This window comes from Vanessa cardui, chromosome 7 (genome assembly GCF_905220365.1).
Source record: "Vanessa cardui chromosome 7, ilVanCard2.1, whole genome shotgun sequence".
Lineage (NCBI taxonomy): Eukaryota > Metazoa > Arthropoda > Insecta > Lepidoptera > Nymphalidae > Vanessa > Vanessa cardui.
The window spans coordinates 9,472,694-9,491,801 of NC_061129.1; the positions used below are offsets into that span (position 1 = coordinate 9,472,694).

A 19,108-nucleotide genomic window follows, 5' to 3' on the forward strand; every position below is an offset into this window, starting at 1 on the left:
TGCATTTGTTATCCGTCCCTGTATTCATGGCTATGAAGGCCAGTAGTTATTCGCCACCCCATTTCAGAAAGTCAAAAGCAGTCGCTCTTAGGGCTGCTACTTACTGAAATCAAAAATCTACTATTATTTTGAACCGTGACTAAAAAAAACCCACAAAATCACTTATATTCTTATATTAGTTTTACCAAATGTTCGGCTTAATAAAATGCCTATTGGATTTATTTCCATGTTAAATACAAAAAAGTATATAAAAATGTTACATTGATAATAAAAACCGCCTATCTGATCGTTTACATACAAATAATTTTTTCCAATTACGATTGATATTTACTATTAAAAGATAAATATTATTAAAAAAAGGCTATGCTAACCCTAGATAAGCCTGCGTCACACTGGGTAATTACACTTCTAAAGCTTTTGATGGAGTACAACTTAATCCAGTTATTGATAGGAAACGAGCCGTAACCGAGGCCTTTGACATGTTTAAGTGAACAATTTACCATAGCATTTTAAGAAAATTTAGATTTTAATAATATTGTTTTGATTTTTGATGGTTAAAATCTTAGTCTCTTTTAATGACATGTAAATATAAATGAAAAAAATTAGATGTTTTTTTATCGTATTTTGGCGTAATCGCACATTGGTCACCTGATTGACGTGGTTATCACCCTCATACAAATTGGCGCTTAAGACAGAGTAACCAACCCTTCTATAGCTACTCTGCCACCAAACTTGCCAATTTAGCAATGTCCGTGGTGCTTGTAATTAATTACATAATTAGATACAGAGCATTTTCGCACTTCAATTTTAAGAACTGCTGAACTGCACAATGGGATTACAGAAATAACTACCGCCAAGTCTATACATTATGAAACTTGTTTCATAATGTATAGACTTGGCGGTAGTTAAGGTAGTTAATTGTACTAATATTGCGATTAAATGTGGGTACAATAATTTATGAAAATTTCGAATTTTACAACATCAAGATCTAATTGTCCAGTCCAATGTCCAGTTCATATCGACCAACCCACACTTTTATAAAATCTTTGCAAAAGTCGAAAATTTATTAAAAAAGCCTAGTAAATGACTAATCCACACAAGATAAGCCGTTGGAAATAATGAAATTCGAGTTGCTATAACAAGCAATGAGGAGTCAAATATATACCTTTTTTATTTTCATATCTGTCATTGGCCCAAAGCGGGAAGGAGAAAGCCAATCTTTTAGGCTCTGTTTTAGCGTCCAACTCGACTCTGGATAACCGAAGAAATTCATCCTTATCGTTGGAACACACCGCGTGGTCCTACGATACCGGAGGTTAAATTCCGGCAAAGTCGAGCGGATCCAATGGCATCCCTCCATTCGTGCTAGGGATATATATTATTCTGAAATTCTTATTCTCCATTATTAATACCATGCTGCTAGTTGTTGTCTATTTGTATCTTGAGTGAGTTTTCAGAAGCGACTCGAGTTTATGCTACTTAAATGCGAGAAGATGGCGCTCAGCAAATAAAGGCTGACTGTGTCAAAAGTTTGTCCTTGGCTCTAGTTAATCGACATGGCAAATGCCAATTTGACTGGAAATAAAGTTTTGACGAGTTTGCTTTGTAAAATTGTCCATTACAACGGCGGTGATGCTTTGTACCTGTTGATTATTTTGTCACAGTGTTCACTCTTAGGCCTAAAAATTTCGTCGCCTTTATGCTGACGCGCGGTCGTCGACGGGGGGGATTGCGGGGCAGACCAAGATGTAGAAGCGTGTCCTGCGTGGACCGCGGAGAGGCTGGTCTTAGTCCAGGAAATCAAAAATACCTTTAACATAGAAAGGAAGATCATTTATATATACTAGGAATAGAAAGGGACCCAAAATTGAACCTTGTGAAATCCCGCAGCCTCTCCGTGTCCGTGCTGATGGCGGCCATCGCAGGGTTTTTAATGAGTACAATCTCACATAACCCAACATCGCCCCAGGAGTCGGGTATCTATGAAGATTTACCCTGCGTTAAAAAAATAAAACCGGCCAAGAGCTTGTCGGACACGCACATGAAAGGGTTCCGTAGCCATAAGATGGAAAATTAGCAATCTCTATTTCTAGCCTGGCCCACTTCCGTATGTAGATATGTAACATTCCTACTTATTTTCTTAGTTTGTAGGTAGTTATTTCCATACAACAACAACAACAACAACAACAACAACAACAACAGCCTGTGAATTCCCACTGCTGGGCTAAAGGCCTCCTCTCCCTTTGAGGAGAAGGTTTGGAACATATTCCACCACGCTGTTCCAATGCGGGTTGGTGGAATGCACATGTGGCAGAATTTTTATGAAATTTGTCACATGCAGGTTTCCTCACGATGTTTTCCTTCACCGCTGAGCACGAGATGAATTATAAAGACAAATTAAGCACATGAATCAGCGGTGCTTGCCTGGGTTTGAACCCGCAATCATCGGTTAAGATGCACGCGTTCTAACCACTGGGCCATCTCGACTCTCTAATTTAATGTATTTCCATACATTACCATTTAATTAGGGCAACTGCACGTCATAAGTTGGTCGAGTTGTATAAAAATAGCTATGTATGATACAGAGTCCGCTATAGTTTTCGTTTCGTTTTCGTTAAAAGTACTTACTTGGAGATAAACAGCACATTTTTTTTTTCAGAATTATTGTAATAGTATTTCAAAAGTTAAGGGGGGACGCTCTAATTTTAACTTTTTATTAGTATATTACGAGACTGGGGATTTGATCCACATGGTTTCATGGCAATTTTTGTTGTATTTAAACATTTAGAGATACCTTTTTAACGATACCCACATCATTTACCCCAAGTTGCATTTATTTTTTCGAATTAACTTTTCGCTGTATGGGAAGGGGGGTAAAAAATTATTATTTTTCGATAATTTTAAAAATCAATTTTTGGATTATCAATATACATCTCTCCACCAATTTTGGCAATCGGTGCATAAACGACGGATAACGAGCCTGGACAGACAGACGGACAGACATAACGAAACTATAAGGGTGCCTAGTAGACTAAGGAACCCTAAGAAGACCTAAAAATGGCACAGGTACCTTTTTTATTTGCCCTGCTATTAAATCACGAATAAGTTCATAATTTGGCTGTGTTTAATCTTGATCAACACCGATACGACGAAGATTCAGGAAAGTAAGGTAGTGCCCAAGCTGAGATGATACTGAGTTCGACCAAAATGTACTTCGCTCTGGCCTCTGATTCAAGTTCGTAACCTAGCAGTTAGTTATAAAATATCTTTATTAAAACACAAATGTTGTATTAGTATGTTGTATTGTATGTCGTAGTTGGTTCAAACGTTTTTTTACTTGTTTTTTTTTTTATATATATATCCGTGCAGTCGCTCCATAACCGACCAGTAACTTTTTTCAAAATAAATTCTTTGTTTAATCGTAAAAATGTAGTAAGCTGTAATAAAGAATCATTTTGTTAAGTGCATCTACCATCCTTTTTTCTGTTATAGGTGGCAAACGAGCAGGAGGCTCACCTGATAAAAAGTCACTAACACCGCCTATCGACATCTGCAACACCGACTTTACAAGTACATTACCGGTCTTTAAAAAATGATTATGCTCTTTTTTTGAAGGTTATCAAGTCGTATCAGTTCGGCAAAACCGCCGGCGAAAGCTGGTTCCACAGAGTGGTTGTGCATATATATATATATATATATATATATATATATATACTTACTGATCTGCTTGATCCTCTGGATTTTTACAGAGATGTTGGACTACTCTGCATCTTCTACCGAATTATACATCCGAAATGTACTAATAACACACAACGCTGTTCTTTAGACATCTTCTGTCTGGCACAACCACTCTGTGGAACCAGCTTTCGCCGGCGGTTTTGCCGAACTGATACGACTTGATAACCTTCAAAAAAAGAGCATAATCATTTTTTAAAGACCGGTAATGTACTTGTAAAGTCGGTGTTGCAGATGTCGATAGGCGGTGTTAGTGACTTTTTATCAGGTGAGCCTCCTGCTCGTTTGCCACCTATAACAGAAAAAAGGATGGTAGATGCACTTAACAAAATGATTCTTTATTACAGCTTACTACATTTTTACGATTAAACAAAGAATTTATTTTGAAAAAAGTTACTGGTCGGTTATGGAGCGACTGCACGGATATATATATAAAAAAAAAACAAGTAAAAAAACGTTTGAACCAACTACGACATACAATACAACATACAAATACAACATTTGTGTTTTAATAAAAATATTTTATAACTAACTGCTAGGTTACGAAATTGCATCAGAGGCCAGAGCGAAGTATATTTTGGTCGAACTCAGTATCATCTCAGCTTGGGCACTACCTTACTTTCCTGAATCCTCGTCGTATCGGTATTGATCAAGATTAAGCACAGCCAAATTATGAACTTATTCGTGATTTAATAGCAGGGAAAATAAAAAAAGGTACCTGTGCCATTTTTAGGTATTTTTAGGGTTCTGTTGTCTGCTAGGAACCCCTATCGTTTCGTTATGACTGTCCGTCTGTCTGTCCTGGCTCGTTATCCGTCGTTTCTGCACCGATTGCCACAACATTGGTGGAGAGATGTATATTGATAAAATAATAATTTTTACCCCCCCTCCCATACAGCGAAAATTACAAGTACAGTGTGGGGTATCGTTAAAAAGGTATCTTTAAATACAACAAAAATTGCCTTGAAACTATGTGGATCAAACCCCCCAGTATTGAAATATACTAATACAAAGTTAAAATTAGAGAGTCCCCCTCCCCTTAACTTTTGAAATACTACTATAATTATTACAATAATTCTGAAAAAAAATGTGCTGTATACCTCCAAGTAAGTACTTTCAACGAAAACTATAGCAGACTCTGTATCATACATACGTAGTTATTTTTATACACATCGACCAACTTATGACGTGCAGTTGCCCTAACTAAATGCTAATGTATGGAAATAACTACCTACAAACAATGAAAATAAGTAGGAATGTTACATACATATATCGAGCAGATCAGTAAGTATATATATATATATATATATATATATATATATATCCCGCAAACAATTGGCCGTCGACTGAAGGCGAAAGTGCATTTAAACTGACGTCCACCTGCTTTTGGCGTATACCGGACGCCACTTTTTTAGCCGGTGGCACTGAGGTCCTATTTATCCTAGGTAGCTGTAGTGCAAAAATCGACGGAAGGTAAAAGTCGCTTAAAATAATTGAAATAAAATATTGAAAAGTTCCCGAAGAAATCACCGCGCAGGTGAGGCGCTGCCGCAGCGCGTATATCGCACACAGTATATCTAGGGGAATTCCTGACTACGGATTCGCTTATTTGGCGTCCAAAATTGCGACGTTGCCGTCCCTCTCATTTCACTTACGTCTTGCATAATACCTATTCGGTGCTTGATTATTGTTTGTTTTACATCAGTGTGTAGAAATAAACTGTTATTGGAACTTATTTAATGTTTAATAAATATATTAATAATGACTATATGAATTCCCGAGGACTTCGTGGAAGAAATTTTTTAAATATTTTACAATAATTAATATTTATATTCATTATAATAACATAAAGTATGTCTGTCTGTCTGTTATCTTTTCGCGCTTAAACTGCTGAACCGATTTAGATAAAATTTAGTATGGAGACATTGTAGAGAAGAACATAGAATAATTTTGTCTCCAAAATCATACCCTAACGAGATAAAAAAAAAGAAAGTAGAAAGTAGAGAGAAAGGATAGATTCCATCCACGAAATCATCCTCTAAGGGACTAAAAGGGGGTGAAAGTTTGAACAATATCTATATCAATTGTGATTGGTATCTGTACTGTTAAATCTTCTGTTATCTGTGATTGATAGTTTTTATTATTCGGTGTAAACAAACCAAATTGCCATATACGGACGCCCAATAGCTGTATACAGACGTCTAATAGCTGTATACGGACGCAAAATAGCTGTATACGGACGCAAAATAGCTGTATACGGACGCCCAATAGCTGTATACGGACGCTAAATAGCTGTATACGGACACCCAATAGCTGTATACGGACGCCCAATAGCTGTATACGGACACCCAATAGCTGTATACGGACGCCCAATAGCTTTATACGGACGTCTAATAGCTGCATACGGACGCCCAATTAAAAAAACATAATCAAAATAAACTTTATTTAAGTACGCTTTAACAAACACTTTTGAATCGTCATTTTACAATTAAGTGAAGCTACCACCGGTTCGGAAAGTAGATTCTACCGAGAAGAACCGGCAAGAAATTCAGTAGTTACTCTTTTTCAACATTTAAAAAATACAAAATCGTGTTAGTTAATACAATTATATAAATTAATATATCCTGCTAGGAAGTCAACAGGTATTACCTCCACGCTTTTTTATCATCTATAAAATCTTGTTTCGAATAATATGCTTTTTTACCAATGTATTTTTTACAAACGATTTGAATTTACGAAACGGCAAAGTTAAAAATGTCTGCGGAATTTTATTATAGAATCGGATACCTTGCCCCAAGAAGGATTTATTGACTTTGCGGAGTCGGAAACTTGGCACGTACAATGATGATCACTGATTTTATCAAAGTGATCAATGTTGCTGTGAATATACATAATATTGTTGTAAATATACTGTGACGGAACAGTAAGTACTCCTACTTTGTTTAAAACATCCCGAAGAGAGTCCCTAGCTCCATGATTATAAATAAACCGGATTGCTCTCTTTTGTAAAATAAAGACAGATCCAATATCTGCAGCGTTACCCCAAAGTAATATGCCATATGACATAATACTGTGAAAATAACCAAAATATACTAGACGAGCGGTATCAACATCAGTTACTTGTCTAACTTTTCTAACCGCGTATGTTGCGGAGCTGAGTCTTCCTGTTAGGGATGATGAATGAGGACTTCACTGAAGTTTGGAATCCAATTCTATTCCTGAGAACACCGTAGTATCGGCTACATCAAGATGGTCACCGTTTTAAGATATCTTATAATTATGCTTTCTAACATTGATGCAACTACACATTTTGTTTTTTTAGGTATTCAAAACTAAATTATTTACTGTAAACCAATTGTGTATCTGTGACAACGCACCGTTCATGTCGTCATAGTCAGTTTTTTTTTTTCAACCTTTAAAATCTGTGTAGTATCGTCAGCAAACAACACTATATCACAAATACCTTTAACATAGAAAGATAAGATAAGATCATTTATATATACCAGAAATAGAAAGGGACCCAAAATTGAACCTTGTACGATAGCCGAGCGATAGTGATCTTGAGGCCATACAGTATTATTTGAGGAGGTACTATGTGGCTGCAAGCTACCAACTATAAAATGAAGCACTGTTCCCAGTAAATTCATTTTATTAGAAGTACTATCATTTTATTATTGTAAATATAAAATTTGGTAGGTAGACTTTTATGACATACAGGAAAAATAAAACACAGGAGATAATAAATACAAAAACAAAATAATATGATAGAGAGGACATAATTATTCCGATGAAGTTTTGTAGGCAGAGCCACTTGTGCTAAGAGCGAAAATGAGAGACACGATCATATTTACGCAAACCAAATATGAATCTTATTTAGAAATTTTGAAATCGCCCAAGTTTTTCGCTGATCCTCCGTGAGATGTGTATAACAGTCGTCGGCGTAATCCAGGATAGGAAGCAAAAGATTCGTATTTACATATTATGACATATTGGGCATCCGTACATATATAAGCCTTACGAATATTGGAACAAAATAAACGTTGAACTGCTTGTACAGAACAGCGATAGGAAAAGAAACAGACAACAAACCTAAAGCTGGCAACGTCGCACTTCCAAATACAGTCCATCCTGTGAGGACGCTAAATAATCGATGCCATAAGTAAATTATGATCAATATATCTAGGATGCCTTAAATATATCATCATGGTTAGGGGTTCAAAAATGTTTGGGCATGACTGAAAGACGAATATCGCGGATTTTCTTTTTATCGGAAAACAACGTATCCCAAGGACATGGAAATCAAAAAACTAAGCAGTATTCATTAAGACATGTTAAGTAAAGTAAGGGGAAGTTGGGGACGTCGTAATAAATGCATGTAATGCAATGCACCACGTACATGACGCCAAAAAGGTTGTAGGATGTATATATATATAATACGGCCACATTGAAGAAGCTGCTATTGAGGAGCACTCGCCCAAGGGTGAGAGTTTTCCTACAATCACTGGGACAAATATATAGAATAATTTTTATTATTCCCTATATTTGTCCCAGTGATTATTACAAGTACATATTTTCTTTCAAATATCTCGGGAATAGCTTGGCCGATTGACATTGGAATATAATTTAAGTAATCCAAATCTTTATGAACGTCTAAATATCGTATAAAATACATAACTTCTGTGTTTGACCAACGCGTTCTATTTCATAATAATAGTTAACACTATGCATTTATAATGAGTTCTACAAAACTTTCCTAAGTTGAAGCGAAATTAAACATAAAGAAACTGCGTGATCATCGATAGTGGTCTATTGACATTTTGAGATGATTTTATTTTGTAAATTATATTATTCAGAAATATAAAATTATTCAATATGTGACATTATGATTAAGATTACTTTGAAGACTATAATAACATTATCTGTTAACAATTATGTATATTTTTTATCTGTGGATCTGTCACTATTCATTCCCCTCACGTTTCAGCCTGCCCTCACCCCCTATTTATCACCTCCATCTGACGAGAAAGTTTAGGTTCAAAGTCTGGGTCCAAAATTTCTTAGTTATTATTAAACTTTTTTAGATTTAAAGTTATTATTTACATAATAAGTGTTTAAATATGTCTAATAGTAAGATGTTTAAAGCACTAAAAATCCTCAAAAGCCGCAATAATGTAAATTTCTTAAATAGTAAGTATTATGTGATTTATTATACTTTATAAGTACTTTATTTTTTTCGTATATAAAAAGCTTTTCTTATTTATCTTTTGATATACTTATCTAAACTATAAAAGTTTTTATATTCTTCTAATCATGATACTATTTTAGGGCTGCCTAGCAGATCCTATGCGGCGGCAGCAACTTCGCAAGTCCACACGAAATGTAAATTAGTAAATGGAGTATATGTTGTTACATTAGATTCACCTAATGTTAAGGTAAGGATTGCATATTTTGTATTTACAATAACTTATACGAGTCCAGGTCCAAAGAAAACAAAATAGCAATTGCTGCCGACCTATGTGTATTGTAAATTATGAATTTAATATAATGCTTTAGACCTGGATATACTAATTTATTAATAAATATTCATATTCAAGTTTCATATTATTTTTATCAATTAGTAAATGTATTAAACCTTATAAATTTATTCCATAATTCATTCTTTAATATTTGTATCAAACTTTATATGCACAGGTTAACTCGTTAAATGTAGCTGTTATGGATGAAGTGAGAAACATCATCAATGAAGTTGAATCAAATCCTGCCATTGAAGCCGCTGTTTTGATATCAGGAAAGCCAGGATGCTTCATAGCAGGGGCTGATATAACTATGCTTGAAAATTGCAAAACTAAAGAGGAAGTTGTAGCTCTCTCTAAAAATGGTAAGTATACATTTGTCATTTATAAATCATTCCTCATATACATATATTAGGAAAAGTAGTAGTAGTACACTTTAAATTAAATTAAAAAATATATATAAAGTACTAAACATAATATTTTCAATGATTTTTATGGTTTTGGTAGGTCATGATATCTTCAAAAGAATTGAATCATCACGTAAGCCATACATAGCAGCCATACAAGGCAGTTGTCTTGGTGGAGGACTAGAGACAGCTCTTGCTTGCAAATATAGAATTGCTGTAAAGGATGCAAAGACTGGATTTGGCCTTCCCGAAGTCATGCTCGGACTTCTGCCTGGAGGTGGTGGTACTCAAAGGTAAAACAATTTGTTAATAAACTTCTCTAATTTTAAAAATAAATTATCTCATTTATTTTTTATTAGTATAAGTAAAGTTTCTAAGACATATAATTTTTTTATTAGGATGCCTAAACTAACATCGATTCCTACAACTTTGGACCTAGCACTTACTGGAAAAACTGTCAAGGCTGATAAAGCAAAGAAACTTGGAATAGTTGACTTATTAGTGTCACCCCTGGGACCAGGCAAGTGATATGATTGATTATGTTTTAATGTTACATAACCATAGCAACTTGTAATTATCATGAGACAGCTTGCCAAATTTCCAACTATTAAATTAGTATCAACTATTTTAAACTAATAGAGTATACATATATATTTTCAAGGAAAATATATAATGGGTAAAAAGCTAGATAACAACCCAATGAAGATGTTGATTATTCTAAACTATAAATTAGTTGAGTGGTTGCATAGTCCTTACAAGATTATGATTTGAAATTTAGTATATGAAATAAGAGGAATTTAAACTACTTAATTTTATTATTGCTTTTTTTAAGGTATGGGACAGCCCGAAAGCAACACAATGAAGTACCTTGAGAATGTTGCTATCCAAGTAGCAAAGGATATTGCCTCAGGAAAAATAACTGTCGATCGCACTAAAAAGGGGTTGGTTAATAAAATAACAGCTTCCGTCATGCAGTGGGACTATGTGAAGAATATGATTTTCAATAAAGCTAAAGAACAAGTAATGAAAGCGTCAGGTGGTTTATATCCTGCACCACTGAAAGTAAGACCTACATTTATTTTGTCAACTTACAAAGTAATAATATATAAATAGACTTTTATTTAAAAATAGTAATTTTTAACAAAGTATTTTTTAAATTATTTAATTTTAAATATTCTTTATAGCTGATCTTTACTGTATAATTCTTTTTTTTACAGATCCTTGATGTTGTAAGGACAGGAGTTGATAAGGGCCCTGTTGCTGGATATGAGGCAGAGGCCGATGGTTTCGGAGAACTTGCCATGACACCCCAGAGCAAAGGGCTTATTGGCCTCTTCCGGGGACAGACAGAGTGCAAAAAAAATAGATTTGGTAAATCACAAGTTGAAGTTAAGAATGTGAGTATATTTTTTTTATGAATAATTCAATAATAATTACTATTATTTATTTACGAATAAAAAATATTTAACTTAATTTCAGATTGGTGTCCTTGGCGCTGGGCTGATGGGTGCAGGTATTGTACAGGTATCCATTGACAAAGGCTACAAAGTTGTAATGAAAGATGCCACCAATGCTGGTCTATATCGTGGTGTCGGTCAAATTCAAAATGGCCTTGTAAATGCTGTCAAAAGGAAGCGAGTTTCTGCGTAAGTCATTAATGTAACTTGTAACCTATTTAATTTACAATCAACTTCAGTGCATAACCTATTAATAAGAATTTTTGTTCTTAAAAACAATCATTTATTATGTTGTTCTAATCACAATATTATATTTATAAATTAATTATTTAGAAATATAAATTACTATTTATAATAAATTCTTATTTATTTATTTATCAGCTTACAAAAGGACAAATTCATGTCAAACCTGCTCCCAACTCTGGACTATGGCAAGTTCAAGGATACTGATTGTGTGATTGAAGCAGTGTTTGAGGACATCAATATCAAGCACAAAGTAATCAAAGAATTGGAGGCAGTGGTGCCCAAACATTGCATTATTGCCACCAACACCAGTGCTATTCCTATCACTAAAATAGCAGCTGGTAGTAGCCGACCAGAGAAGGTTATTGGTGAGTTTTAATTTTTTTGATTATGCTGTACCATGAGCCTGCCTACACTCAGAGTAAGTGATAAAATCTTGGTGACACCTACCCAGACTACATTGTACATTGCATAATACAAACAACTTATTAGTATGTCACATATTGTATTAGTGTGGCATAGTGCAAGGGATTAATAAAAACAAATTATTTAATATCCTCAATTTATCCTCCCCAAGCGGTGAATTTTAAATTTTTCTTTACTTTCTGTGCACACCCTACTGACTACTCTCCTACACTATTCTGGGTTGGCTGGCAGAAAATGCTGTTCTAGCGTTAAGCCCTAACCCTTTGTACAAGTTTTATTTGTGCAATAAAGAATAAAAAAAAAAAAATTTAAAGAAGTAGACCATTGTCTTTTCTTGGAGTTTTAAACCATACTTCATGCTGAATTTCATCAAAATAGGTTAACTGAGAGCTTTTTGGATACAGGTATGCACTACTTCTCGCCGGTGGACAAGATGCAACTGTTGGAAATCATTCGCCACCCCGGAACCAGCGATGACACGGCGGCGGCGGCCGTAGCCGTCGGCCTGAAGCAGGGCAAGGTGGTCATCATTGTCGGTGACGGACCTGGCTTCTACACCACGCGCATCCTTTCCACAATGCTCAGTGAAGCTATGAGGTATGTCAATATATTAATTATTAAAATGAAAATAGTGAACGATATTGATATTGTCTAATGTTGTCTTAGATTTTCGCGATTGAAATAAAACTAGTTTTAACGGATTTAAATCGCGTATATTAATTATTTTTATCATCCCGACGTTTCGAGCACTTTACAGTAAGTCTACCCGTGACCACGAACTTTTATTTCAATGTTATTGTCTATTTAACACTTTTGATTTTGAGATTGATTACAAAATTCGTTAGATTACAATCTGACTTCAACTACGAGATCGCTATCCCTTTGTCGTTTTGCCAGTGACCTTAACAGCAATCACTCGTCTAAAAATTGATAGTTTCGATCCATCGTTGGCGCCAATCTCTTATATATATAAGGCGAAAACAAAAGTTTAAAACTATGTGTAAAAAATTTAAAATACTCTCCAAGTTAATCTCAATCAAGCCAAAGAAATCTAGACATAAAAATACTTTATTTTGCAATGCCTTACCTTCAAAAATGTATCGAAATAAAAAAATATTTAAATTTTATTATAACAATATAAATAAACTTTGCTTTGACATTCTATGAATGTAATTTGATTGAAAAATTTAGTCTTTACAATGACTTTCATATTAATTATACTTCACAGTATGGATTATTCATGAAATGTGATTTAAATTTTAAAAAGGTAGTGTTATCTTGATTTATAATTTACATATAAAATATTTATTTATATACTTAATAATCTTTTTCACAGGCTCCTTCAAGAGGGTGTAGATCCTAAAGATCTAGACAAAATGACAAAGCAGTTTGGTTTCCCTGTGGGTGCTGCCACATTAGCTGATGAAGTTGGCATTGATGTTGGATCTCACATTGCTGTCGACTTATATAAGGTTTTATTTATTATTATAACATGTCAAGTTAATAATTAATATGAGAATTGTGTATATTAAATATGTCATAGATTTTGGAATATTCACAATTTATATTTTTTTTAAATAATCATGATGAACCAGCAAATATTATTTTTAGGCTTTCGGCGATCGTATTAGTGGTGGAGACTTGAACATAATGCAAGATCTTGTTAAAGCTGGTTTCATGGGAAGGAAGTCTGGCAAGGGTTTCTATGTATACGAAAAAGGAACTAAAAACCGAGATGTAAATCAGGAAGCTGTACAAATATTAAAAGACAGATACCCTCTTGAACCCCGCGGTGCTAACACAGTTGAAGATCAACAATTAAGGATGGTATCTAGGTATGTTTCAGGAAATATGACCTGACTATACAATAAATTTTTGTACACCTAATCTAAAGGTTATTGTAATTTTTAGGTTTGTTAACGAAGCTGTATTATCATTAGAGGAGAAAATTCTTCACAGCCCCTTAGAAGGTGATGTAGGTGCTGTATTTGGACTAGGATTCCCACCTTTCACTGGTGGACCTTTCAGGTAATTATATCAACAATTTAATCTCGTACTAAAAGGGTAGTTATTTTTTTACAAGGTTATATGCTTTTTGAATTAATGCAATTAATATTATAAATAAGTAATAAAAACTAATAATAAGTAATCAAAATAAATAAGTAATAAAAAGAATTTTGTGTCAAAAAAAAACAAGTTATTTTCAGATCAGAAACATTTTATTGATAAGGAAATTAAAATTACAGATGGGTTGATCGTTTTGGTGCTGACAAATTGGTAAGAAAAATGGAAGAATATCATGGACTCTATGGAGCACCATTCAAACCAGCACAAACTTTGGTAGACATGGCGAGAGACACCAGCAAGAAATTTTACAATAATTAAATGAGCTGAAGAAATGGACCTGCTATGACTACATTTACTTCCTCATCACAGCTCTTCCATATTTTTAATACTGCCTTCTTTTGCATGATATTTCGAAAACTACTAATAATTTACACAAAAAAATAAACCTGTAGTTAATTATGAAGATGAGATCATAGTCAGAATTGCATTGTTATAATTACGACATATTTAAAACCCAGATTATTAATTAAGTGTGGTTGATTTTTAGCTAGAATGATTGAAAATATATTGGTCATATTTATTTAGTCTTAAGGAAAATATATTTTTGCTATATGTATAACCTAATGATACGAAAATGAGCATGTAACTTGGGCGTGTTTTGTATTCCTATTTTCTGGATTGATGAAACGATATTATCGAAAATCATACTTTATAAATAAACATTAATAGTATTTAAAAACATGTAGTTTAATTACTTGACCAGCCTAATTTAGAAAATATTGTTACAATTTCTGTTTCCAGCATATGGACGAGATAAAGATTAAGTCCATATCCTATAAAAAAAAATCTATAAGCCTTAGCAGTGGGCAACAAATTCTCAAAAACTGATTATTAGAAATTGAACGAAATCATACTTAGAGTATTAAGAAGATTTTGTGCTAGTTAAAATTGAAGAAGAGAGTCCGCCTTTACAAAAAAAGAAGTTCTAGATTTGTCTCTCGATGTTTGTAGGAAATTTTGCTTTTATGATCTTAGTTTAAGGCTTTAACATTTGTTATTATAAGATCATTGCCTTAACGTCTACCATCTATTTCATTTGCAAATTTTGCGGACGTATGACATTTGTTTATATATATATATATATATTTTTTTTTAATGCTCTGTTTGCATAATTGAAGTGCAACAAAGTATACTCCTACGTAAAAAAATATAGTCCACGTCTCTGGGTATTAAAAATATTACAATATTATGTTTATTTTATTGGTGGAGTGCATTTTGCACATAGGTGCGTCTCTTTTTCTCCGATTGTCTCTGGTTTGGCGGGTATAGGCACATGTTTTTTGTTTGTCGGCCACGATATGATGTCAGACTTGCCACCTCGCTATAAAATATAATAGAGTTGCTACTCAGTAATCACTTAACAACGAGCTCAGCATGGTACCTATCACTTGACAGCAAAAGCTTACCACTTATCACCGCCGCAAGGGAACTTCTAATCAAATCGAATAAAATCAAAATAAACTTTATTCAAGTAAGCTACCACCGATTTGGAAAGTAGATTCCACCGAGAAGAATTGGCAAGAAAATCAGTAGTTACTCGTTTTTAACATTTAAAAAATACCAAGTCATGTCAATTAATATATCCTTCTCGGAAGTCAACAGTTAATAACTCCACGCTTTTTTATCATCTATAAAATCTTGTATCGATTAATATGCTTTTTTTGTCAATGTATTTTGTACAAATGATTTGAATTTACGAAACGACAAAGTTAAAAATGTCTGCGGAATTTCATTATAGAAACGGATACCTAAGGAAGCATTGATTGACTTTGCGGAATCGGAAACTTGGCGTTATAAGTTTATTCTTACTCCTAGTGCACATACAATGATTATCACTGATTTTATCAAAGTCATCAATGTTACTGTGAATATACATAATATTGTTGTAAATACATTGTAATGTCTATGAGGCGCACTGGACCAGAAGTGAAAGACAGCGAATTAATCAATGCTTCTTATTTCGGAATCAATTTGTAGCCAACTGGTGATTCCGATTCCTACTTTAGTCACTGCGCTCAATGACTTCAATGATGAGCAGCAAGCCAGCTGCTAATGCCGTAACGTTAAATAAATTAGACGTTAGTTAAACGCGTGGTTGCGAAAAAGGAAAGAGAAAAGTATTATAACATCATCTTATAAAACAAAGTTATTGTTCCTAAAATTATGAACTTTTTCTATGAAATTCATATTTCATATAAAATATGAAATTTATCACTATCAAAAAGCTGTAAATTAAGATAAAATTGTAATCAAATTAAACAAATTGTATTAATAACAGGTAATTTTATAAAATAGACTATAAAAACTATATGTTCACGTGATTTTTAAATAGACACAGACAAATGTTTATAATACATGTCAAATGTCATGTCAATATTGTTAATTTGTTAATGTCAACGACCAATGTAAGAAATAAGAATGTTTAAAAAGACGGCGATTTATGATGAACTTACGATAAATTATATTGTATTTATTTAAAATACTACAGTTCTATAAAATTAAAGGTGTTTGCCCTTTAAGCTTTTTATGATAATAATTTGTATGATGAACTACCCCTATAAATTAAGACAGAACAAGGTATGTAACTGCTTGATAACACTTCAGTTGTTCATGTTAGTATTCAGATGATATAATTAAAGATACTTAATGTATATTAATATTTTGTGTAATGTAAGCTTGCATAATAACATCTTTTACAGTTTTAAATTATTTATTTTTACTTATAAATTCCTATAACAAAACTATGTTTTATTTTCAGATTTGAAAATGCATCTTAAGACTTCATTTAAAATATTAATATAACCACCCAGATAAAATTTGTTAAAATCTACTTGAAAACAAGATTCTCTGAAGGCTGAATTAGGCTTAATAATCAAACATTAGACTAATTTTAATTTTAAAATGCTATTAACATTACCAAAACTTCAAAATAAACAGTTGAAGCGATTTTTGGAGCACAGTGTGTATCTTTTAATTGTTTTTGTTTTAGTACCAGGGTTTGTATATTTTGAACTTTGTGTTGTGTTACCATCTGTGGTTGAAATATGGAGTATTTCTTATATTATACATTATGTTTGTGCAACGTTTCTATTAATCAACATTATAGGAAATATGATATATGGTATGTTTACCAATACAAGTATAAGAGGAAAAATTTTGGAAAGTGAACACAAAGAAGACTGGACTATGTGTACCATATGTGAGTGCTTGCGACCTCCTCGTGCCTGGCATTGTGATACCTGTGATACATGCATTCTAAAGAGAGACCACCATTGTACATTTTTTGCTTGTTGCATTGGTTATTATAATCATAGATATTTCATGTTCTTTACACTATACATATTCATTGCTATGGTGTACTCATTCTATTATAATGTGATATTTTTGAGTAACTTTATAAAGTGGAACCATGGACTAGTCATAGTTCAATTTGTATTTCCCCTCGCTACTTTTGTAATTGATTTTGGAGAACAGACTTTATATGTATTTTTAGTTGAGATAAATTTCATTATAGGTGCATTTACGGGCTTTCTTTTTATATTTCATTTTAATAATATATTGAAAGGTAAAATAACTCCCGAAAGAAAACCAAATGTTAAAGGAGCATCTTATGACAAGGGACTTAAACTCAATCTAATTGAAGTATTTGGACATAGATGGCACCTGTCATGGATTTCTCCCTTTATAAAGAGCCCTTTACCGGGTAATGGTTTGGAATGGATTGTTGAAGATAAGCATAAATAGACAAAACATTCTAATTTTTAAATTGGGCAACAAACTATTGATGTGGCACAAATTATACTTAAAATTACAATTAACATATTTTCACTTTGCCTTATTTTTATTATTATAAATGAATATTGTAAGTTATCTTAAGTATTAACAAAATAATTATATTATTATATTTATATATTGTACTTAATTTATTGACGATTATTTACAATACGCCATTATCGAGTTTTGAAAACCGAGCAAATATCAGCGCATGGAGCGCACGGAACATAAAGTGAAGCAAAAAAGTGCATCCAAAGACCAATAAAAATGCAAAACGAGACGTCTAATTTTTACTATGTCAATATTCCAAAAATTATACCGTATTCGACATAGAGACCTTAGAGATTCAATTTGTTTCACATTACAACTTTTCAAAAGATTTAATGACTGTTTTTCAATGAATCTTTCAAAAGTAATAGTTACATATCTAAATCAGTTACAACTATTCTTGGAAAATGAATAAGAACCACAATTTCAAATGTTGATAAGAATTTAGAAATAAGTTAAATTGTGATATTTTTTACTAATTTAGGACCATACAAATACATTCATCATGTTAAATGTTCAACAAATTCTAATAAATCACTGCCAACTGTTTCAATTGGAAACGCATTAAAGTTTATCATATTTATTCTAGCGAATGTGCTGACAAAAGTGAATTCAAACTCTGTATGTTTTTGTTAGACAATTGAGATCGCCTGTATTTTAGTTAGTTATTTATAGATTACATTTTTAAATAATTTTATTGATTAAATTGTTGAAATAAACGATCTTTTTTTTTTTTAAGTTACAGAATTACACGAGGTTACGATTCCGTCACTCAGGAATACTAAATTATTTGATATACACTTGGTATATCAATACAAGGCCTGTTTTAGTTTAGTAGCTTAAATTTTCTGTTAAAACAAAAAAGTTTCTAAACAAATCGATGACATACTTTAACCCTTATCGTGGCAAAAAAATTTTTTTAAAGAAAAGCAAAAACAAATTATTTCGGTAGTTTCTTTGGGTTATAAAAAACATCAAAAAAATAAATAAAAAAATCATGATATGGAAATTTTGGAAAAACAATATGTATACTATAATATACATTGCTCCGTTTACTGTGATTAGCGCCTTTTTGGGACAGTATATTATACTATACATTGCTTCATTTAGGCGGGGTTTGAATTAAACTGCTTTTAACGTTTACAAAAAAATAAACGGCATAATTTTAAATAAAAATACAAATATTACTGATAATAAAAATATTTAATCAAAAAGAAATATTTTTTGAATAAAACTTTACCTAATTAAAACCCAAAAAAATGTTTTTATTATAAAAACAGGGTCTATGTTTCGCTTTATTGCTTGTGGTGACTGTAAAAAACAATTTAGTTTTTTCACATAACAAAGGTGAACCTTACACACCCCTACAATTGCCTAT

At 32.8% G+C, this 19,108-nt stretch overlaps 2 protein-coding genes across 2 annotated transcripts; both read left to right on the forward strand.

The window, feature by feature from the left end:
* Positions 1-8,697: 8,697 nt before the first annotated feature.
* LOC124531024 (trifunctional enzyme subunit alpha, mitochondrial) lies at positions 8,698-14,587 on the forward strand. The gene is made up of 14 exons (XM_047105416.1): positions 8,698-8,922; positions 9,061-9,167; positions 9,427-9,613; positions 9,756-9,948; positions 10,054-10,175; positions 10,488-10,717; positions 10,873-11,052; positions 11,135-11,301; positions 11,494-11,723; positions 12,186-12,378; positions 13,118-13,253; positions 13,393-13,616; positions 13,693-13,809; positions 14,028-14,587. The coding sequence occupies exons 1-14, from the start codon at positions 8,853-8,855 to the stop codon at positions 14,164-14,166; spliced, it is 2,295 nt and encodes a 764-aa protein (XP_046961372.1). The 5' UTR covers positions 8,698-8,852; the 3' UTR covers positions 14,167-14,587.
* A 1,756-nt stretch (positions 14,588-16,343) lies between these two features.
* On the forward strand, positions 16,344-18,449 carry LOC124531300 (probable palmitoyltransferase ZDHHC24). Its single transcript, XM_047105817.1, has 2 exons — positions 16,344-16,485; positions 16,667-18,449. Exon 2 carries the CDS (start codon positions 16,810-16,812, stop codon positions 17,650-17,652), a length of 843 nt encoding a protein of 280 aa, XP_046961773.1. The 5' UTR covers positions 16,344-16,485; positions 16,667-16,809; the 3' UTR covers positions 17,653-18,449.
* Positions 18,450-19,108: the final 659 nt, after the last annotated feature.